This window comes from Artemia franciscana, chromosome 15 (assembly GCF_032884065.1).
Source record: "Artemia franciscana chromosome 15, ASM3288406v1, whole genome shotgun sequence".
In the NCBI taxonomy this organism is placed as follows: Eukaryota; Metazoa; Arthropoda; class Branchiopoda; order Anostraca; family Artemiidae; genus Artemia; species Artemia franciscana.
In genome coordinates this window covers 19,132,821-19,156,914 of record NC_088877.1, presented here as the reverse complement: position 1 = coordinate 19,156,914, position 24,094 = coordinate 19,132,821, and the positions used below count along the sequence as shown (strand labels likewise).

General features: G+C 34.9%; 1 protein-coding gene across 2 annotated transcripts in view; it reads right to left on the bottom strand.

Annotated features, from left to right (window-relative positions):
* Positions 1 to 24,094, bottom strand: part of LOC136036141 (netrin receptor UNC5C-like) — a 111,876-nt gene that overhangs the window by 73,882 nt on the left and 13,900 nt on the right. For both annotated transcript variants that reach the window (XM_065718173.1, XM_065718174.1), the window contains exon 3: positions 18,268 to 18,624. In XM_065718173.1, the coding sequence (XP_065574245.1) occupies positions 18,268 to 18,624 (357 nt within the window). The remainder of the gene's footprint in view (positions 1 to 18,267; positions 18,625 to 24,094) is intronic.

Genomic DNA, 24,094 nt, shown 5'->3' with positions numbered 1-24,094 from the left:
TGGCTCTCCACAGAGGAATAATTAAAACGAAATTTGCTTTTTTTGTGGGGGGGGGGGCTAAATGGCTTTCTCATAATTTTGATCGAATGATTTTGAGAAAAAAAGAGCGGAGGAGTAAGCCTAGTTGCCCTCCGTTTTTTTGGTTAATTAAAAAGGCAGCTAGAACTTTTAATTTTTTACGAATCTTTTTATTAGTAAAAGATATGCGTAACTTATAAATTAGCTTACGAAAGGAACTTTTGTATTCTCATGTTTTTAATACATATGTGAGGGGGTTCGTCCCCTCGTCAGTACCTCGCTTTTTACACTAAAGCTTAAATTTTGTCCCAATTCATTAAGAACGACCCCTGAATCACAAAAACCGTAGAATAAATAGTTGAAATTACTAAAAATACTTTAGCGTAAAGAGCGACGTATTAGGAGGAGGTGAGCCCCTCATATGGGTAATAATTTCTGTTCGTTTTAAGTATTAATGCTGCTCCTTACTTCTAGCTGAAAAAACTTTTTCATATTTATTTTTTCATTGTTTTTTTTTTAAATAATGCTAGTAAATCCTGCGCTCCCTTCATGGAAATTTTCTTCCCCCATGGTAAATTCCTCGATGGAAAGTTCCACCAGCATATCCCCCTCTTCTCAACCCCTTCCCCAACCAAAAAATCCTCCTGAAAACGCCTGTACACTTCCCAATAACCATTACTATATGTAAGCACTGGTCAAAGTTTGTAACTTGTAAACCCTCCAACGGGGACTGTGGGGGAGTAAGTCGTGCCCAAAGACATAGTTACAAGGTTTTTCGACTACGCTGAATAAAATGGCTATCTCAGAATTTTGATCTGGTGCCTTCGGGAAAATAATTAGCTTGGGAGAGGGCCTAGGTGCCCTCCAATTTTTTTGGTCACTTAAAAAGGGCACTAGAACTTTTCATTTCCGTTCGAATGAGCCCTCTCGCAAAATTCTAGGACAACTGGGTCGACAAGATCACCCCTGGGAAAAAAACAAAAAACACAAAAACAAACAAACAAATAAACACGCATCCGTGATCTGCCTTCTGGCAAAAAATACAAAATTCCACATTTTTGTAGATAGGAGCTTGAAACTTCTATAGTAGGGTTCGCTGAATCTGATGGTGTGATTTTCGTTAAGATTCTATGACTTTTAGGCGGCGTTTCCCCCTATTTTCTAAAAGAACGCAAATTTTCTCAGGCTCGTAACTTTTGATGGGTAAGACTAAACTTGATGAAACTTATATATATTTAAAATCAGCATTAAAATGCGATTCTTTTGATGTAGCTATTGATATCCAAATTCCATTCTTTAGAGTTTTGGTTACTATTGAGCCGGGTCGCTCCTTACTACAGTTCGTTACCACGAACTGTTTGAAAAGCTAGTGGGGCAAAATTTATTCAGGATCTAGGGAGGGGGGGCAAATATGTCCTTTTCTCAGTGAAAATCTTGAAGACATTTTTAACGAAAATATCCCAAAAAACACATTCTTACAAATCTTGGGAGAGAGAAAATATAGGGGGATATACCCCTCCCCTGATTTAGACTACTATTAAATAAAAAAAACAAGTTTTTTGAAATGAAAGTAAGGAGCGACATTAAAACTTAAAACGAACAGAAATTACTCCGTATATGAAAGGGGCTTTTCCTCCTCGACACGACGCTCCTTACGCTAAAGTTTTTTATTGTTTTAAAAAGTAACGTTGCGAGAAAGAATCAAACTTTAGCGCAAGGAGCGGGGTGTCGAGGAGGAAAAGCCCCTTTCATATACGGAGTAATTTCTGTTCGTTTTAAGTTTTAATGTCGCTCCTTACTTTCATTTCAAAAAACTTGTTTTTTTTATTTAATTTCTGAAAGTTTTTGAATTAATGCATGTCTGATTTTGGCTCTCCGTACATAAATTATTAAAATGAAATTTGCATATTAATTCTTTTTTTGGCTAAATGGCTTTCTCTTAGTTTTGATCAGACGATTTTGAGAAATAAGGGGTGGGGAAGGAGGCCTAGTTACCCTCCAATTTTTCGGTTACTTAAAAAGGCAACTAGATCTTTTAATTTTTAACGAACGTTTTTATTGGTAAACAAAATACGTAACTTAAGAATTAACTTACGTAACAACTTTTATATTCTTATATTTTTGATTATATATATGAGAGGGTTGGTCCCCTCGTTAATACCTTGCTCTTCAAACTAAATCTTGTTTTGTCCCAATTCTTTAAGAATGACCCCTGAATCAGAAAGGCCGTAGAATAAATAGTTGAAATTACTTAAAAATTTTTTAGGATAAAGAGCGAAGTATTTATCTCCTCCTAAATACCTCGCTCTTTATGCTAAAGTATTTTTAGAACCCCTCATATGAGTAATAATCTCTGTTTGTTTTAAGTTTTAATGCTTCTCCTTACTTTCAATTGAAAAAACTTTTTCATGTTTATATTTTCATTGTTTTTATTATAGTAATGCTAGAAAGTCCTGCGCCCTTTTCATTGAATTTCTCTTCCCCCATGAAATATTCCTCCAAGGAAAGATCCTCCCATATAGCCCTCTCCCCTGAACCCCACACCCAAACCAAAAAAATCCCCTTGATAACGTCGGTACACTTCCCAGTAACTATTACTGTATGTAAACATTGGTCAAAGTTTGTAACTTGCAGCCCCTCTCCCAGGGACTTTGGGGGGTAAGTCATCCCCAAAGACATAGTTATTATGGTTTTCGACTATGCAGAACAAAATGGATATATCAAAATTTTGATCCGTTGACTTTGGGGAAAAAATGAGCGTGTGAGGGGGCCTAGGTGCCCTCCAATTTTTTGGTCACTTAAAAAGGGCACTAGAACTTTTTATTTCCGTTAGAATGAGCTCTCTTGCAACACTCTAGGACCACTTGGTCGATACGATGACCCCTGGGGAAAAAAAAAATAAACACGCACCCGTGATTTGTCTTCTGGCAAAAAATACGAAATTCCACATTTTTGTAGATTGGACCTTGAAATTTTTTCTATAAGGTTCTCTGATACGCTGAATGCGATGGTGCGATTTTCGTTAAGGTCCTATGACTTTTAGGGGGTGTTACCCCCTATTTTCCAAAATAAGGCAATTTTTCTCAGGCTCGTAACTTTTGATGACAAAGACTAAATTTGATGAAACGTATATATTTAAAATCAGCATAAAAATCCAATTCTTTTTATATATCTTTTAGCATCGAAATTCCGTTTTTTAGAGTTTCGTTTACTATTGAGCCGGGTCGCTACCACGAACTGTTTGATTCCCATATTCGGTTAAGTTTCACTCTAATTGTTATGGGAATATTCCAACCCGCTTGGAAGTGCGTCAAGGTGGTGTTCTTTCACCGTATCTTTTCAGTATTTGGATCCGCAGTGTGTTATACAAAATTATGCCCTTTCTTTTTTGTAATTTGGTAAATGTCTCTTGTATTGCATATGCGGATGATATACTTCTAGATCTAGCAGTTCTAGATCTAGCCTCTCGAATTCCGTATCATCTATTTCAAAACATTTCAAAACTGTTGGTCTGGCATTGAATATTGATAAGTGTGAGTACCTAGTCTTTAATGCAAAGTCTATGCCCATTTGAAATCCGCTTTCTAACTTCTCCATCCATTGTGTCTCTGATTTGCGACGGTCAAGCATTCATATTTATTGGAATCTACTAGCTTTTAGGATCAATATTGTACGGCATATTAAAGAAAACTTAAAGCGGGTTATGGTAAAATAGTAGCTAATCGTGGTCATTATTATCGAAAAGCGCTTGCATTGCTATACACTAGTTTTTGCGACCATTCAATACTTTTCCTAGCTGGTATTTCACCTATCCTGAAAAAAAGACAAGATCTGGCTGAATTGTGTATATTATATTTCCACTATTGTAAGTTTCTGTTTCATTTACCCCGGTCTTATAGGAAAAAGAAAATAATTCGGTATTTCGGGGCTTCTGACATTATTACTCCTTTGCGGAAGTTAGGCTCAAAATTGGAAAAGGATTATATTTTTTCTCTGAGCCCCTTCCACCTCTTAGTTCGTTTATTTTCCCGTTAGTTTTCACCTTTTTTCGCTTTATAGTTGTGTTATCTCTTAGCAGTTCTTTCGTTAGTTGAGTTATGGTTGTGGTATATATGTTTTATCGCTCGTATAGTTGTGTTATTTTCAAATTATACTCCATAATAGAGAGGCTCCGAACACCCAGCATTGTATATTAAGCTCTGAATTTGACGTTTTTTTTCTAACGTGACCAGATTCGTCCTGCGCCCTGCGCCCTTTTCATTGAATTTTTCTTCCCCCATGACATATTTCTCCAAGGAAAGATCCTCCCACATAGCCCCCTCCCCTCAACCCTACCCCCAAAACCAAAAAAATCCCCCTGAAAACGTCTGTACACTTCCCAATAACCATTATTATATGTAAACACTGGTCGAAGTTTGTAACTTGCAGCCCCTCCCCCAGGGACTGTGGGGGAGTAAGTCATCCCTAAAGACATAGTTATTATGGTTTTCGACTATGCTGAACAAAATGGCTATCTCAAAATTTTGATCCGTTGACTTGGGAAAAAAATAAGCGTGGGAGGGGGCCTAGATGCCCTCCAATTTTTTTGGCCACTTAAAAAGGGCACTAGAACTTTTCATTTCCGTTAGAATGAGCCCTCTTGCGACATTCTAGGACCACTTGGTCGATACGATGAACCCTGGAAAAAAAAAAAAACAAATAAACACGCACCCGTGATTTGTCTTCTGGCAAAAAATACAAAATTCCACATTTTTGTAGATAGGAGCTTGAAACTTCTACAGTAGGGTTCTCTGATACGCTGAATCTGATGGTATCATTTTCGTTAAGATCCTACGACCTTTACGGGGTGTTCCCCCCTATTTTCCTAAATAAGGCAAATTTTCTCAGGCTCGTAACTTTTGATGGGTAGGACTAAACTTGATGAAACTTATATATTTAAAATCACCATTAAAATGCGATTCTTTTGATGTAGCTATTGATATCAAAATTCAATTTTTTAGAGTTTTGGTTACTATTGAGCCGGATCGCTCCTTACTACAGTTCGTTACCACGAACTGTTTGATTATTATTACCGTATTGCTATACTGCTGATAAGCCTTTACTTAAAAAATAAGTTGGAAACATTTGAAAACGAGAAATACAAGCCACCCGTGCATCCACTAAATCTTTCAACTGAAACCTCGTTGGAAGACAACAGAAGAAATGATTACTCTTATCCGCAAAGTTTGTAAAGGTGAGTAAGGGATATTTCTTTGTATCTAGCTATATAACATAGTTCTGATGTCATTGGGCGGGTTAGCAGCAGCAAAGAATTAGAACACTCTTTTAGAAACACAATATAGTCCAAAACTTCGGAAGAGGCTGAAATAACCCACTCTCTGCATATACTGTTGTTTCGAGTCTTTCGACATGCCTTTTTTTGTAAATCTGAAAATGAAGGTTTCTTCGTGGATAGTCTAAGAATATCGACACGATTTAAAGATTGAAAAAGTTATCACTATTTGAACGTGACTGAAAGAAATACTGGTAATCGCTTGCAGCTTAAAATAATTGTTGAGAAGATTACTTGCTCAAGATTGAACATTGAACACGGCACAGGTATAAGATATGCTTGTACTTTCTTTTTAACGCTGTTGCAGATAATTACGGTTATTACCTGATTCAACTTGCCAATACGTTTTTCATGTCTGTGGTTATGTTAATGGAAAATACATAGTGATTTATATTAATCTCCTTTGATCAAATGATTTTAATCTCAGTTCCTTAAATCTTCTTAGTATGATCAGATAAAACCGTTTAATAATACAAACCAGGATAAGAAAAAAAAATAGAAATCCGACATGCTCTTTATGTTGGTGTATTTTAACCCTCCCTCTTCGCTCCCGTTAAATTACTTGGAGCACGATTTCCTAAAAATATGTGAATTAAATGGAAATTGCAAGAAATTATAGGAAACACTGTAAAAATCTTGTGGCTTTCGTGGGCATTCTGGCGCACCACCCATACCCTCCCCCCTAAGCGTATAAATGTTTTCTCATAATACCTTCTTTAGATTCCTAAAACAAGAAGGGATTATATTAAAGTAGCTAGTACTATTTGTACTTATCGGCTATATAATACACAATCGGGAAGTGAAGTTTGATTAATGCTAATGAAACCAAACAAAATATGATGAAAATGTAATAGTTTAGAAAAAAATTTGGGCTATATATTTGCTCATCAGGGGTCGAGGGAGGGGGGTAAAGCTTAGAATATATTAAATACGTAACTTAACCAAACAAAACCAAAATACCAACTGAATACTTAAATAAAATATAGCTACAAATAATTTTCCAACCAAGCCAATGCTAATTGTGTGGTATAAAGAAGTTGCTTGACCAGTTTCTTAAAACCAAATAAAAAAAAAAACAAGTTTTTTTAACTGAAAGTAAGGAGCGACATTAAAACTTAAAACGCACAGAAATTACTTCGTATATGAAAGAGGCTGCTTCCTCATCAGCGCCCCGTTCTTTACGCTAAAGTTTGACTCTTTCTCTCAATTCTTCTTTTTAAAACAGTAAAAAACTTTAGCGTAAAGAGCGGGGCGTTGATGAGGAAGCAGCCTCTTTCATATACGAAGTAATTTCTGTGCGTTTGAAGTTTTAATGTCGCTCCTTACTTTCAGTTAAAAAAACTTGTTTTTTTTATTTAATTTCTGAACGTTTTTGAATCAATGCATGTTTTGATTTTGGCTCTCCGCAGAGGAATAATTAAAACGAAATTTGCATTTTTTTTTTTTTTTTGGCTAAATGGCTTTCTCATGATTTTAATCGAATGATTTTGAGAAAAAAAGAGCGGGGGACAAAGCCTAGTTGCCCTCCGATTTTTTGGTTAATTAAAAAGGCAACTAGAACTTTTAATTTTTTACGAATCTTTTTATTGGTAAAAGATTTACGTAACTTATAAATTAGCTTACGTAAAGAACTTTTGTATTCTCATGTTTTTATTACATATATGAGGGGATTCGCCCCATCGTCAGTACCTCGCTCTTTACACTAAAGCTTAAATTTTATCCCAATTCATTAAGAATGACCCCTGAATCACAAAAGCCGTAGAATAAATAGTTGAAATTACTAAAAATACTTTAGCGTAAAGAGCGAGGTATTAGAAGGAGGTGAGCCCCTCATATGGGTAATAATTTCTGTTTGTTTTAAGTTTTATTGCTGTTCCTTACTTCCAGCTGAAAAAGCTTTTTCACATTTATTTTTAAATTGTTTCTTTTTTAAATAATGCTAGTAAATCCTGCTCTCCCTTCATAGAAATTTTCTTCTCCCATGACAAATTCTCGATGGAAAGTTCCCCCAGCATATCCCCCTCTTCTCAACCCCTCCCCCCAACCAAAAAAATCCTCCTGAAAACGCCTGTATACTTCCCAATAACCATTACTATATGTAAGCACAGGTCAAAGTTTGTAACTTGTTGCCCCTCCCACGGGGACTCTGGGGGAGTAAGTCGTCCCCAAAGACATAGTTATAAGGTTTTTCGACTACGCTGAATAAAATGGCTATCTCAAAATTTTGATCCGTTGAATTTGGGAAAATAATTAGCGTGGGAGGGGGCCTAGGTGCCCTCCAATTTTTTTGGTCACTTAAAAAGGGCACTAGAACTTTTCATTTCCGTTAGAATGAGCCCTCTTAAAACATTCTAGGACAACTGGGTCGATACGATCACCCCTGGGAAAAAAACAAAAAAAAACAAAAAAACAAATAAACAAATAAACACGCATCCGTGATCTGCCTTCTGGCAAAAAATGCAAAATTCCACATTTTTGTAGATAGGATATCGAAACTTCTACAGTAGGGTTCTCTGATACGCTGAATCTGATGGTGTGATTTTCGTTAAGATTCTATGACTTTTAGGGGGTGTTTCCCCCTATTTTCTAAAATAACGCAAATTTTCTCAGGCTCATAACTTTTGATGGGTAACACTAAACTTGATGAAACTTATATATTTAAAACCAGCATTAAAATGCGATTCTTTTGATGTAGCTATTGGTATCCAATTCCATTTTTTAGAGTTTTGGTTACTATTGAGCCGGGTCGCTCCTTACTACAGTTCGTTACCACGAACTGTTTGATGACTGATTTCTAAACCCGATCTCACATAAAAATTGCAAATAAACAAATAAATTACTCACTAGAAGTCCTTACAAAACAAAAACAAAAAAAAGCTAGCAGAAATATCTTAATATGATATTGGTCTTAACAGTAAAGGTAAATAAGGCAAATAATACGGCATTAGATTTACAGTCCCTACCGGCGGTGCTGATCTCCTTTCTTGGCCCTTCAGCCAAGAAGTGCAATGGGGCGTTGGGGGTCAACCATCCTGTGCTTTCGCACACCCTTCCTGTTAACCTTCCCCAGATCTCTCCAGGTACCCATTTAGAGCTGGGTCTGAATGAATAAAAAACGGAAACTATTTTTGTAGTTTATTTTCTTGATAGAGAGAGCTAATAGCCGCTACTCCCCCCCCCCCCCCCCCATTGAGTGCTTTTAGTTATAGGGTTTTGCAAAAATATCTTGCAATTAATGGAAAAATCGGCTTGCAAGCAAATATACATTTCAGTCTACAGTTTCGGAATTTTAATTTCTTGGATTAATTCAAAGAAACCGAAAAACCCAAGGTACGAAATACACAAAAAAAGGTTAAAACCGACCGGATGGAGGAATATCAGACAAACAAACGGCATAATTGAGGGGTATACAGGAGCAGTTGACTCTGGTCTGGACACGCAACTTGCACATTAGTATCATCGAAGACAATCAGGCTTAGCTATTGTTCAAGGAGAGAGGCAAACATTAATGCAGGCCTGTGATTAACAGTATTTAAATCGTTGGGATATCCATACATGCGAAATAAGCCTCCCAAGAATTGTTGTCTTCAAAGACGCCAAACCTATTTAGGAGATTTTTGCATTAATTTTAAGTTTTCTTTTTATTTGTCATACTAAGACGGGTACGACAGATCGAGAGGACAAGCCCCCCCCCCCAAATATGTGAGAAAAGGTAAAGTCAATTGTACACGAATAATTGAAAATAATAAAAAAAATGGTAAAAAGGACTTAGTGTTCTATCTTGCTTTTATTATACCAAAAATTATAGTTAAAAATGAAAAAAAACTTATTTTTCATTAAGATTCTTGCGTCTCCATAGCACCTTCTAAGAAACGCGCTAACAGAGAAAATTTTGTTTATCCTGATAATGGATCAAGAATTTTCTATCTAGAAAAAATGAATTGCCACTTATTCAGGTCTGATGCAGAATAAGCAAATGATTAATCTAATAGATTTCAATAAACACTTCGAACATAATTTTAATAATTGCAATTACAGCAAAAATTGAGAATTGAAATATTGAACGCCAGAAATCATGAAAATCAGTCGCAAGAAGCTTATTAGACACAGGAGAGGTCTACTAAACGAGTAGAGTGAGAAGAGACAAGTGATGCAGAGATTCCAAGCATTATATCTTTTATTTTTATTCCGCTTTCTTCTTCTTTTCTTTTTTTTGCAAAAAAGGCTTTTAACTTGCCATTTTTGTTTCTTAGAAAATAAATATTCCAGTTTTTAGAGAAAAAACATGAAACTGTGAAGCCTTTTAACAAAAATCGATTGCTGGAAAAGATAAAAAAAAAGGGTTGGTAAGATTTAACGATTATGAAAAAGAAGACAATTTCCGATGTTCATTTTTTAATAAGCAAAAACAAAAGTTGCAGATAGTTATCAACAACTGAAATGGAAGTTGTGTTTGCATCAAAGATTCACTTCCGTCTGATATATCTTTTTGAAATAAATCAATTTCTAAGTTTCTAGGTCTTTATATAAGCTGGTTATAACAAAAAACCTCATCCTGAAGCAAATTGTCGAGAATCTCCTCTTTGTGATCTCAAAATATTCCTACCTTAGATGAATGCCGTAGACCCTATCAAAGAGATAAATAGATAGGCTTCGATCCAAATCTTTAAAACAGTCAATATGCCAGAGATGGGCCATAAAGACCGGCATATAGGTCTATTTTCCCTTCTAAATGCCCGGAAGAAAGATGATCTTAAAACATGTTTTGGTTCAATGGTGCAGCACACAAACCAGACATGGGCTGACAGTAGTATATCCAAGATCTTAAGTGGACGCATATAAGTCTAAAGAATTTGAAAATCAGCTAATAGGGGCCAGGCGTTTTCTGTCAAAACTTTAAAAACAAAAGGGGAAATGTCACTGATGTGCTTAGGAACATCGGATGTACAATTTACAATGTCGGAAGTTGATTCTTAATTGGGGTGGATTTAAGATGTGAACAACATTTTGAATAACAATCTTTAGAATGCAGTAGTTTTCCCGGTCGTAGAAACAGGTAAGACGAAACAATATTTATCTATAAAAAGAAGTATAAAAACTAAAATTGTAGATTGGAGGCCAACGGAGGGCTATGCTCTTATAGAAGGCATTCTGAATGTAATACAACCAATAAAAATTGAGCTCTAAATTGGAGGAAATGGTTTTAAGTCACTAGCAGCAGTTAAATGTACAAATTGCAATTTTTTTTTTTGGGGGGGGGGGGAGTTGGAGGATATCTCTGGGGTGGTATGACATTATATCTTGCCATCATGTATGATAGACTGAATGAATATAAACTAACGGGAGAACATTCAAAAGACTTACTTTCACTTAAAAAAGGGAGGAAGATTGCAGCTTGCACAAAAGCTCATTCCTGGTGAGGGATGATCCTAGGGACATCCCTAGTTATTTATTACTATTTCTAGTTATTTTTATATTGCCAAAAAAACTAAATCAGCACATAAATCACTAGATTACTGAATAAAACCACTAAATAACAAAAAATTTCGCTGGGCGGCAGCCCTGCCTATGAGCATTCGGGAAAGGCTTCCGGTTATAAAAGGATTGTCTTGGTCTGCAACAACACTTTTTTTTGTGCAGAAGTAGGAATAGAATGTAGACTGAGCAAGACAACGATGTGAAGCATAAATTGAAAAAAGTGAGCGATGGCACATCTTACTAACAAGGAGTAAATCAGTAGTTCACATTGTATATTTGTGGTAATGGAGGTTCTCATGAAACCACCAGGACTGGGGTCTCAGTTTTTAGTTTCTTCGAATGTGGGGCCTGTCTGATTGGAGATAAGCAAAATATTAAAAGAAAGATAAGCAAATTTTGGAAAAAGGGGTCTTTAATCGTTGTGTAGGTTACATGAAATTGGTCAGGAAAATATTCGTTAAATTGCAATTCCTGGAAAGCACTTAGGAGATCTATTTTGTGTTTTCTTTTCAAAGCACAATTAGAAATATTGGATAAAATAGCATATCCGTAAATAATTAAGCAGAAAAATAACATACTCGCAGTAATACCCACCAAGGTTCCGATTGGGGGAAGATACTTTTGGATATTCAGGATAAAAACGCTATTCTCCAAGATTTTGACAAATACTATTTTTGTGTTTCTTCATTTAAAAAGTCGACAAATTACACATGTGTTATTTAAACACTAACTCAATAATAAAAAAAAAAATACAATAATAATAACACACAGATAAAAAAGTGTAGGAAAGTCCTTTTTCGGCTATTGTCATGTAACAATATGACATATTACCTGAAAATATAATTTCTAGAAGGCCAACACTTCACAGAACCCTAAAAGAAATTGTGTTATATTCGTTCCCTCTTGTGAGCTGGAAGACACTCAATAAGACTTACATCTTAACTTGATTACCAGTTTCTTTTTTTTTGTATAATAAGACAAAAAGCCGTGTTTTCCGTTTGTGCCCACTGATAGTTCGAACAGTATTAGTCCTTTTTTAGCTTGTTTTTTTTAAGCGGAAGGAACATGATGGGGAGTGCTTGCAACTATTTGGCAATGTAAACGCTACGTTGGACTTGCCTAACTCCAGATTGGCTCAGCCTAATTTGCTTCTCTACCCTCGGGTCGCAAGGGCTTGAAAAAAAAAATGGGGCAAAAAAGAACTTTAGGATAGACAGCTTTGATACAACACTTACAGGGGAGTCCAGACACATAGAGGGTGCAGCAAGTGGTGCAGGAGAACTGGTGCAGGTATATATTGAAGTACAAGGATTTTATTTCTTAAATCCGTACCTGGATTCAAGGGAATGTTACAGATGTACTGACACTTATTTCTTGATACACAAAAATGTTATATATTGTTAAAAAAAAATTCAATGGTTCTTTCTAAGATTTTACATTAGTTACGTAATCTTACGGAGCAAATTCTATCAGTAATGGAGGCAGCGCCAAGTAGACTCGAACTCTGCGTAGAATTTTACGTCATCTAAGTTTATGTTACGAGAAAAGTCAATATAGCAGCAACAAAATCTAATTTCCAGATAAGCAATTAATAAATTTCAAAAACAAATTATAAAATTTTTCTAAAAAGTGTTTCACGCTCGATTTTTGATTTTTAATTTCTGAATAGATTGCTTATGATGATTTTAGACGAGAATTATAAATTTTTTTTCGATTTTTTTTTACGTTCGACTAGTATGAATTGTTTTGTTTAAATTGGTTAGATTATACTTAATGTAATTTAATCAATTAGCATATAAAATTACGCTCGTAGCGTTTTGCTCGGTATGCGTAATGTACATTTGCATTAATGTTTTTCCTACGGTCAGTGGTGGTTCTGGCATCTCTTGATCCCCGGACAATGTCTCGATTAGCGTCCCCTCCCGTCTCCTAAAAAATATCAGGCCAAATTTTGAAAAGTATTCATCAATAACCATATTTTCAATTATAAATTTTTTTTATCTGTTTAAATCTGACTTTTCTTACTTTATATAGGAAAAGATAAGAAAAACATGAAAATTTTGGATTCAAATTGCTTATACTTACTGCCAACTGCAGTCTCTGCTTTATTTTAATTAAAATAAATTTCAAAATATAAAAAATTGATTATAAATGTTATATTAATTATTTGAAATTTTGCACCTCTAAAATTCCTGCGACCGGGGCAAGCCCCCCCCCCCCTAGAACTGTCTGCCTACGATGTACCCAGACGGTTTTGGACAAACATTGTATAGTATCACTACAGACTTATCCATCAACTTATTATTTGTGACACTATAGATAACCCTTAGTCTGCGAAGAGCATAGCAAGTCCCGTCAGGTGTGTAATTATGCTAGTAACAAGTTATAATTATACATGGGAATTTAACTGTTCATAATTTAGAATGATTGTTTTTTTGCATGCTTCTAACGTAGTCTGAGGCGATTAACTCAAATGTAAACGAATTAGTGGAAAATATGTGTTTTAGTGAGCGTTTCCACTAATTTTCGTAAGAAAGTAAAGCGTATAGAAAATGAAGTGCTAATTTTATGTTTTTAAGAAGCAAAGCTCAATTCTAAAGTGGAAGCTATAGCCTTGGAAAAATTGATTGTCTAAAGTTTGACAATACTATTTAAAAACGTCTTATAATTGTAATCATTGGGGGTCATGCATTACTGTAAGTAGCCAACTGTATATGACAGAACCGACATTGCCAATAGAGAGGTATATAAAGATGAAAGATTCAAGCGAACGTCAGATATTTATTTCAAAAAATTACTATCATAATGCGAAGGGTCAAATTCGAATTTTGGAGTCGATAAACCATAAATACGAAAACTGAAAAACCGACAAAGAAAGCCAAAACAAAAACGAAAAACAAATAGAATGAAGCAGGGCCGTATCCAGGATTTCTTTTAGGGGGGAGGTTACAAAAGAATATTTTTTCAAGAGGGGGGGTTTACAAAACAAAACTTCAAAAAACGCATAAAAAATTTGTTTACATTCATTTTTGTCGCGTTTTCACTAGTCGGACAAACACTTCTGAGGGGGGAGGGGTTCAAACCCTCTAAAATCCCCTCGATATGGCCATGGAATGAAGAATCATTCCTTAGTCAATAATTAAACTTGAATATGTCAATTAAATCTGGTGAAACTAAAAACAATAATAAAAATACTTCCAGGAAAGTAGGCAATTAGCACTTTTTTTAATTGAAAACTTGCCATAATTTTTATTATGCATGATTTGTACCATCTATAGCATCACACATTACCATCATTTTTTTTAACATAAAGATAGACTTGGTTTCGTTTTTATCGATCAGTTTTAAAATTTGTGGGACACGTAGCTTGGGCCAATGGCATAATTGGGCAAATGGGCAAATGGCACAATTGGGCAAATGACACGCATTGACACACAAACAACGCCCATGTCTTTGGGAAGGTGAGTTTTTGATGGAAGTGAAAGCCTCGATTTTAATTTTGTTTTAATTCATAATAATTCGTGTGCGACTTAATATCTGAAATCATTTTTTAACTTTTTTTTTCAATTTTTTTTACACAGTTTTTAACTTTTCTTAGAGAAATACCTTTCTTAACTAACTGAAAAGGGCATCGTTAAAGGAAACAAACTAATTCACTGCATCATCCTTGCTGTTAAGAAAAAAAAAAGAGAATAAAATCTTATTGATCTTCTAGCCCCTTTTGTGTGAAAAAGCTTGATTCCCTCATGTTTTAAACTAATAATAACAATAATTTATTTCTTACCCACTTACAAAAGGGAAAAAGTGGAGTACAAGGAGAAAAAACAAAGAACTACAAATAACACAAAAAACAAATTCAAGAAACAGAAATAACAATTTAGCAGAAGAGGCAGATAAGATTATTGTTAGGACCAAGACGGATTGACGCTTCATCAATTAATTTGGAATTTAGTATGTGGAAAGGGCAACATGCAATGTGGATAGGGTAAAATATTTTTGTATGCAACTTGAGACAACAAAGCGAATTAATGGAGGGTTATCACCATACTCCCATCTTCGAGGCGTAATACATCGATCTGAAGTCTTAGAGGATTTTAATTGATTCAAGAATGGTTACAAAGCACACACACTTCGCTTTTTTTCGTACATGGTCATAGATTAAGGAAAAGTCGCAACGAGTCAGAAATCGGCTACAGAACCCTGATTGTATTTTTTGCTATCTTATTAATTAAAATTCATTACTGAGTTTCTGACCATAGCTGTATGACAGGTATTATTTGACAATTAGCTATGCATCAAATCATTAGTGTGTAATGAAATAACTACAAAAACTGATAATGGAGGTTGCTTAAATAATGCCCATAAAAGGCTATTTTAAAGGTAATTTAGGTTAATGTACCAGGACAAGAAAATCAGAATTAGAAAATTAATATATCAAATGGGTAATCTCAAATTTAGGAGACGCATGTTCGGATTCATTGTATATTATTTGTGTATATGAACTTTAGTATTCTTCTTCTTCTTCTGAAGAGTTGTGACAGCTTTATTCAAATTTAGCCAAGTTTAGAATTAATTAAACTTAGGATTAATTTAGAATTTGGAGGCAAGGTCGTATCCAGGGTGGAAATTACGGGGTTTTACCCTCCCCCTGAAATTTTTGTCGGACTCGTAAAAACGTAAAAAAAAAGTTCCATATAACCGAATTTCTGACGCGTTTTTTTAGAGTTTTTGTAGTAGCCTACCCATTTATCCTCAATCCCCCGACCAAGTTACCCTAGATATACCCTTGTCTGGTGGGAATATATCTAAAGCTTTTAGTTAATGACTATTGCACAAGCTTTTATTTGATAAATAATATCTATAATAAATGGCGTCTAAAATTGAGAAGATTTTATTCGAGAAAATTTTGTTGGAAGATAATTGTCCGTAGTGCGCGAAAGTTTTTTTTTTCCCGCACTTGACGAAAGAAGAAGAAAGGATTGTCCTATGAAGTAATATACTTCATATAAGCCTATGAAGTAATCATGAAGTTTGTTTATTTTTTTTAAAGCTGCACTTTTTAGTGAGATGCTTTCTATTTATAGGGAAATCACTGATATAAATATCTTTCAATATCAAATTAGTGACAAAGTATAGCCAACATAATGATAATTTTTTAAGGTGTTAAAATACGAGGTTGAGAAACAGCCTCTGTCCTAAAAATCAATAAATGTTGAATTAACGGGGGCTAGAATGTAGTAGACAGTTCCGAAGACTCGGGAAACGATGAGAATCGGAACCCAGCAGGTCTTCAAAACAAAAAAAAGGCAAAAGGGAAATATCAATGCCTGGTAAAATGTCAGCCAAAATTTCTAGAGGTGTCTTAACTTTCTAGTTTTTCTTGGTATCGTCATACTGTTTGAGGGGCCAGGATTTCTGGCATTTGTACTTTTTGAATAGAACTCCCTACAGCGTTACAATACAAACAATAGCAATGTATCGTATCACAATCAAATATTAAACGTGAGAATTTTGTCACTTTTTGTTAAATCAGAGTAGCTGATGATTGTCCCCAAGTACGCCTACATTATGCTGTCAATATATTTTCAAAGAAAAGGGAGCTTATACCCCTTAAGAAAACATAGCGCTCACCGAAGTTGTCAACACTGTAATTTAGCTCAAGAGTTTCGGTGAATAGTGATGAAGAAAGCCTCGACTTAATAACCCTTCATCTATCATACTAATATAAATAGACATGTTGATCTAATGTCAAGCTGACAGTTATGCCTATTATGAAGATTGGACAAAGGATCTATTGAAGATAGCATGGAAAATCTTTTTCAAGCTATCAAGAGTCTGGGAAGCTGTAAATGATGAGGAGGAGGGGAAAAATATTCCAGTGATTGAGAAATAAATTTATTTGACTTAAGCGACTTTTACAAACGTAATAGCTATGCCAATAACAACTTGACATTGCTATAAACTACTAATACTATTGCAAATATTTCGGTCAAAATGTGGCCTATGCATTGGTGACATATCCAAGTTCCACTTCTTTACGATTTTGGACCTTAAATGTATATATATATATATATATATATATATATATATATAAAATATCGTACTTACGCGTTATAGCGACCACACCAAAGGAGTAAGTTAGGTTAATCATACTGAAGTATACTAAAATCCGGTGAAAATATAATACTTTATTAACAAAATTATGGAGAATACAACAGAGAACTATTGAAAGCAGGCCACCCAGAACACATTAGATTAAATACCTAACCACCACTATATATTAAATATGTAATTAAAATAAACCTGCATAGATACCGTTTATCTCATTCATGCTAAGCTGATTATCTCCGAATGGACACAGAAAACCGGTTTCATTACAGATCAAGAACATGTGATCGCTATAACACGTAAGTACCAAAATTATTTCAACAATATATGACAAAACCCTTTTCTGTAACACGTTTGTTAATGAGACCACAAGTATGCTTAGTTATAGCATTAATAAGCAAAATTATGGATAATAACTGTGGTATTATAAGCAGTCGTATTCAAAAGGACGAAGGGAAACCATTTGCGTCCCCCCTCTGGAAAACACAAGAATTTAGAGCTGCAATACTTTTTCATATTCAGGGAAGGGGAAAAATTCTGGAAAAAATTGCAAAGCTTCGATCTCCCCTCCTAGAGAATTTATTGTAAGCTTTCTCACTCTTGAAATATGTGGGTGCTCATGATTATGGGGTCGCTTTAAGTTCATATATTAATTCGAACTAGCTCTGAAAAAGAAAATATTCAGGCATTTTCAAACTCGAAGAAGAAAATAAGTGTGTTGGGGGTAAGGTGGGCTATATAGAAACAGCATTTTGTCAAAAGACCACAAGTCGCCATTTGGGGATATATGTGATTCCAATCATTTTGAATTTGCCTCAAAGCTGTTGAATGTCCCACAAACTCGTAAGAATGGTTTAAACAGTGCCGTATAACCTCTATTTCATCATTTGAAATATTATAGTAAACCGTTTGTCAATGATTTGTCTATGAATTCATGGATTATAGGCTCGATAGATATATGATAACATTCAATAATATAATATAATGTTAATACACGTAAGATAAGATAAGAGATAAGATAAGATATTTATTTCAAAAGATCACTATCACAAGCCCTTAAAGGGCGGAATTCAGACTTCGGAGTCGACTAACAAAGCAAACAAAGCAAAAAACACTAATAATAATGAATAATCAAATTATGAGTCAAAAAAAAAAATCTGTCAAACTAAACTTGAACAAATACAAGTCAGAAAAAAAGGGAAGGGGACAAAAAAATTTAATAATACAGAAAAGAACAAGAAATAAACATATATATCTACAAATTAAAAGGGACACTAAAAAAAGTCCAAAAACTCACAAAAAAAAGAACGAAACAAAAGGGAGGTACTTACTTGCAACATTGATTTTCGCCCTTCTGCTCCTTTGCTGTCCAACCGATGACCAAGCTACACACTCACAAGTAAAATCACCAAAATATTCATCTACAGCGTTTCTAGTAATGTCTGCCTTTATTTCAACTTGGCGTATGCCAGTCATTGGATCAACATATTCGTGCAGACTATGTTGTTTACCTCTCAGGGCTTCACCGTTACAAGTAAAATATAATTGAAGAGCATTTGCTGCGCGACAAGAAAGTTGTGCAGCCTTATTTTTGATAACAAAGCTATCTTCAGGTTCTTCTAAGAACACAGGCATGGAACTACTTGGTTTTCCAGTTCCTACCAGAGGGTCTAGAAGCAGATTTAAAGCTGAAAAAGAAACAAATTGATTTAAAAAAGCATTATCCCCACAGGAGCGGAATCAAAATTGAGGAATGAGTTATAAATAACGGTGAAGACCACACTGCCTTTCCATCACAAACACCAAAAACAAGAAGAACAATAGGGAATTTTTTAAGACAGTGGGAAAGAAATTAGAATGAATATTTCGGCCCTGTGTCCAAGGGCCGTCCTCAGCAATACAAATAAGAAAAAACAACTTACGAGAGGATAAAATCAATAGAACTAAAATGAACAGTTTTTCAAAACAGTCCCAGCATCCTTACCTCAGCGAAATTCAACCAGGACTGAAAAATAAATTGTTATGAAACGAGGCAATTCAATGAAATGAAAGAAAATGATTTAAAAACAGGTTTTTAATGCCAGCCTAGCTTTTTCAAACAGTTCGTGGTAGCGAGTTCGTGGTAACGTGGTAAAGTTTCTTACTGTTTTGAAAATAGAGCTAAGAGAAAGATTCAAACTTCAGCGTAAAGAGCGGGGCGTTGAGGAGGAAAAGCCCCTTTCATATACGGAGTAATTTTTGTTCGTTTTAAGTTTTAATGTTGCTTCTTACTTTCATTTAAAAAAACTTGTTTTTTTTATTTAATTCGCTGCTAAGGAATGAGTTGTTTTACACTTGGCATGTATAACACTTGGCATGTATATCGAAAGTTGGAGAGCCAATTCCCAATGCACAAATCCTTTTTTTTGGGGGGGGGGTGGAAAAACAGTCGAAGTACATAAAAAAATATTTGAAACTATAGAATCACTAATATTTGATAGGGGGCAGACTAATAAAGCAATGTGAATGAACTTATTTAGCAACTAAACACATAAAAGTAGTATTTCGCTAAAATAAACAACCATGAGCAATTTTCAGAGACCAAAACAGGATTTTCTTACAAAGGCCATGGATTCGAACAACCATTTTTTTAAAGTGTTTTAACTTTTTCAATGTGTAATTGTTAGCGAAACTAAATACGTGTTCCATGTAATGCACCGTTCCCTTTGCAAGGATTTTATATGTTTAGGACGAATTCTGATGCAGTATAGCATCAGAAACTGGGAGGCTATGTGCATAAACCTTGGATATTTCTAAGCCAACCTCTCAGAGTTTTCACTCGATAGCAATTTGTACCTTTCTGGGATAAAATAATTATGTAACAGTACGATGAGCAATCTCTTTTATTACGTAAAAAGCAATAGCACTTCAAATTTCTATGTTAACAAGCCCTCTCCTGATATTCAAGGAAAACTGATTTGGTAGGGTCCCTGGGGAAAGTAATGAAGAAATAAACAGGCGTCCATGACACAGCCCTCTCAGAAAGACTTTGTGTTTTTAGAAATAAGAGCGTAATATCTGAATTTGGAGAGGTGAATTTTCTCCAAGATTACCCCTCCCCTTCTTGGGTTTTATAGATAATTTAAACTCTGTGAATTCGTAATTTTGCAATCTCAAAGAAAAACAGATTTTTTTTTATTTATATTTTGTTATTAAAGCTACTTTTGTTTCAGAGCTTCAGTTACCATTGACACTGGTCACTCTTTACTTATAGTTCGTTACCACTAGCGGCTCGCACTTGGCAACTGATGTAACGAATTCCTAGCTTAGGCCATCTCCAAACAGACACGTATGTAGGAATTTCCTTTGAAGGCAGGGTGTAAATCTAAAATTAAAGCCAGAAAAAGTCTTGAAATAAAAAATACAATAACTTATAAGGAAATCACAAAACTTAGAGACTTCAAGACAGGGCCATATCCAAAAAAAATTTTGGGAGGGGAGGGGCATTACAAAAAATGCATCCAAAATTTGTTTATGTTCACTTTTTTTGCGTTTTTGCGAGTCGTAAAAACATTTCGGGGAGGGTTCTAATCCCCCTGACTCCCTTGGATACGGGTTTGTTTCAAGGGAAGGTCTTTCCCTATAGACACATCCTTAAAACACCTCAAAAGTTGTTTCCGCCATTTTACACGGAAGTATTTTCAACACTAGCAGCCCATTATCAAACAGCTCATGGTGCTACGGATACTGCTATAAAAAAGATATATCTGCCTCAAAACCGAAAGAGATATACATGATTTTCGATAATCGGGGTCACGAAAACCGTTTATAGTTGTCAAGGTTGGAAATCTGTGTATCTTTCCAAAAAAAGAAGTAATTAAACCGGATTGTGGTTGCCTTGGTTACGTCTTCTTAATCTCCAGAGTAAGCTTTCTTTTTTACAAACCATTTCAAATAATCTACGGTTCATTAACTTCTATAGAAACGCAATATATCTTTTTTTTTCCCGGACAAATCCTACTAAGGATTTTGTTTTAAACGGTGTATATCGCACACTGGAATTTTTCATCAAGGCTAAGAAGGATACAGGTTCAATATAGGGCCTGTCAAAAGCAGCCAACATCCAAGAAAGTGTTTCTAAAGTATTTGTTTATTGCTCTGGGAGGGATGGACATGAGGAAGAATGCTGAAATTACTTCTCAGAAGTGTGAGGGGTCTTGTATTTCAACAAAGTAAAAAGTAGGTCTATAACTTTGCAGTTGTCCTTATCCAGCGGCCTTTTTGGTACTTAGAAGGGGTCCAACCAACTGTAGGGCCAAGTCAGCCCTGAAAGCCTTTGCACTTCAATTGGACAGAGTGTCACAACAGAATGAGAAAATTTTGTTTTCAGTACTTGTATTTAAAGTTACGAGGTGAAATGCGGAATGATTAAACATACCAGAAAAAAAGGTTCAAATCTAGTCGTTCTATGGCGTTTCAAGAAGATACACTCGTAATAATGACGCTATCAGGAGAATTGAACTCAAAATTGTGAAAAAAATGTAAAGAATTTGGGCCTAATAGCATATTGACCTGCTTATTTGCTTTAACCACCATTTCTACGTCCCTTCAAGAAACACTATGGTGTGGTAATCCAGAAGGTGGTATGTTACAAGATATTCATTTAACAGAAGTGTGAAAACTGAGAAATGCCTTTCACATTTTTTCAATTTTTTTTTTTTTTAGATCTTCAACATTTCTTAAAAGCTAGTCAGGGGATCAAATGAAAGAAATTTCTAGCATCGAAGACGCTAATAGAAATAAGCATGGTCCATGCAATACTTCACTTTCGAACTTCCTCTGTGACTGAGAAAAAGATAGGGTACTTTTTGAACAAATCAAAACCCTATATAAATATATATATATATATATATATATATATATATATATATATATATATTTGTTTTCAAGTCAAATGAAAAGTAGAAAACCATTTTTGTCGATAATCTATGAATATTAGTGAAAACAAGGGGCTTAACACGGATTGGGATTTACATAGCAGAGATATTAAATTGACCTAACTTAGAATTCCATAAACGAAAAAAGTCAGTAAGTTGAGGAAAACAAGTGAAAAAGATAGCCAATCGTTCTAATGTGTATTTTGGCTTGCCAAAAGTGTCGCAAACCGCCTTATAAGTTTGCACAACCAATTTCTGTCCCCATTCAAAATGCACTTTATGATCTGCTTCTGATTTGATCTTCTTCTATGAATTTGTTTAAAACCGTGTCCGCCATTTTTTCTGCTTCAAAAGGAGTCTGAATTTGCCAAAAATTAATTGCTGCAGTATTCACTAAACACTAGAGCAGGGAACGTTCCATGGCCATTTACGACAATGTCAACTTGACGTGGAATCAGATTATCTCCGCAAGATCTTCACTACACAGGAGGGAATATTCAACAGTCAAATAATTATGCTTTGTCGGAATTGTGACATTTTTCACCTGGTCATGTTGATCTATTTTTAAAAGTTTATCTAGTCTGTCATCGATGAACGTGAAAAGACAGAGACTAAGTATGACACTTTAAGGGGCTTTGGTTTTCCTATATTTTTAAACGGACGAAAAAATCAATCGTGTCTAGTCTAAAATCTGACACTAAATGATATACACTAACAATTTTTTTTACCTCCATTCTATTATGTTGTTGGAGTAAATAACATATATTGAATAGCGTTTTAATGCATTAGAAGATAAAAAAAAAACTATATACAAGTCAAATTCGTCCGAAGAAAAAAAACATCACAGGGCAAATCCAGTTCTGATAATTAATTTATTCCTACTATTATAAAAGTATACTTGTTCTCTTAGCCTTCCCCCTTTAATTCAATTTCATTCAATATTTAAAAAAAAAACTGATAGCTTACCATAGCTTTTAAAAAAACAGTTGACGATTTTTGAGAGATCTGTTTAGTTTTCAGTAAAGAACAAACGACACTCATTGGACTTAGGGAGTTCAAGAAAGGTGACAGCCCAACCAAATTAAGGTGATTTCTGTTCGCTTTAAATTTTACTTTATCGTTTCTTTTAGTTTGTGTCCATTTCATATTTTGCTTATTTATAGGTATATGTTCATTGTTAATTCTACTTTTCATTTGATTTTATCTCTGTTTTTTTTTTTTTTTTAATATTAACTTAAACAGAACTTTTCAAAAAAAGTTTTCAAACAATGCTTCGTTATAACGAAAACGAGCAGATATAAAGTCAAGTAACAACTCGAACTTAAAATGGACAGAAATCAAAATCAACGGATAAATGAGATTCAAAAGGAACAAAAATTTTAGTGATTAATCAAGCCAACCCAAACACTAACGGAAATTACAGCAAATAGGAGTAAGGCTAACGTCATCTAGTTTTTCTAAAGGCCAGAGCGTCTTATTGCTCTTTACTTTAAATTCTTTCAAACAGTTCGTGGTAACGAACTGTAGTAAGGAGCGACCCGGCTCAATAGTAACCAAAACTCTAAAAAATTGAATTTTGATATCAATAGCTACATCAAAAGAATCGCATTTTAATGCTGATTTTAAATATATAAGTTTCATCAAGTTTAGTCTTACCCATCAAAAGTTACGAGCCTGAGAAAATTTGCCTTATTTAAGAAAATAGGGAGAAACACCCCCTAAAAGTCGTAGGATCTTAACGAAAATGACACCATCAGATTCAGCGTATCAAAGAACCCTACTATTGAAGTTTCAAGCTCCTATCTACAAAAATGTGGAATTTTGTATTTTTTGCCAGCAGACAAATCACGGGTGCGTGTTTATTTGTTTGTTTTTCCCAGGGGTCATCGTATCGACCAAGTGGTCCTAGAATGTCGCAAGAGGGCTCATTCTAACGGAAATGAAAAGTTCTAGTGCCCTTTTTAAGTGACCAAAAAAATTGGAGGACATCTAGGCCCCCTCCCACGCTCATTTTTTCCCAAAGTCAACGGATCAAAATTTTGAGATAGCCAGTTTGTTCGGCATAGTCGAAAACCATTATAACTATGTCTTTGGGGATGACTTACTCCCCCACAATCCCTGGGGGAGGGACTGCAAGTTACAAACTTTGACCAGTGTTTACATATAGTAATGGTTATTGGGAAGTGTACAGACGTTTTCAGGGGGATTTTATTTTGTTTGGGGGTGGGGCTGAGGAGAGGGG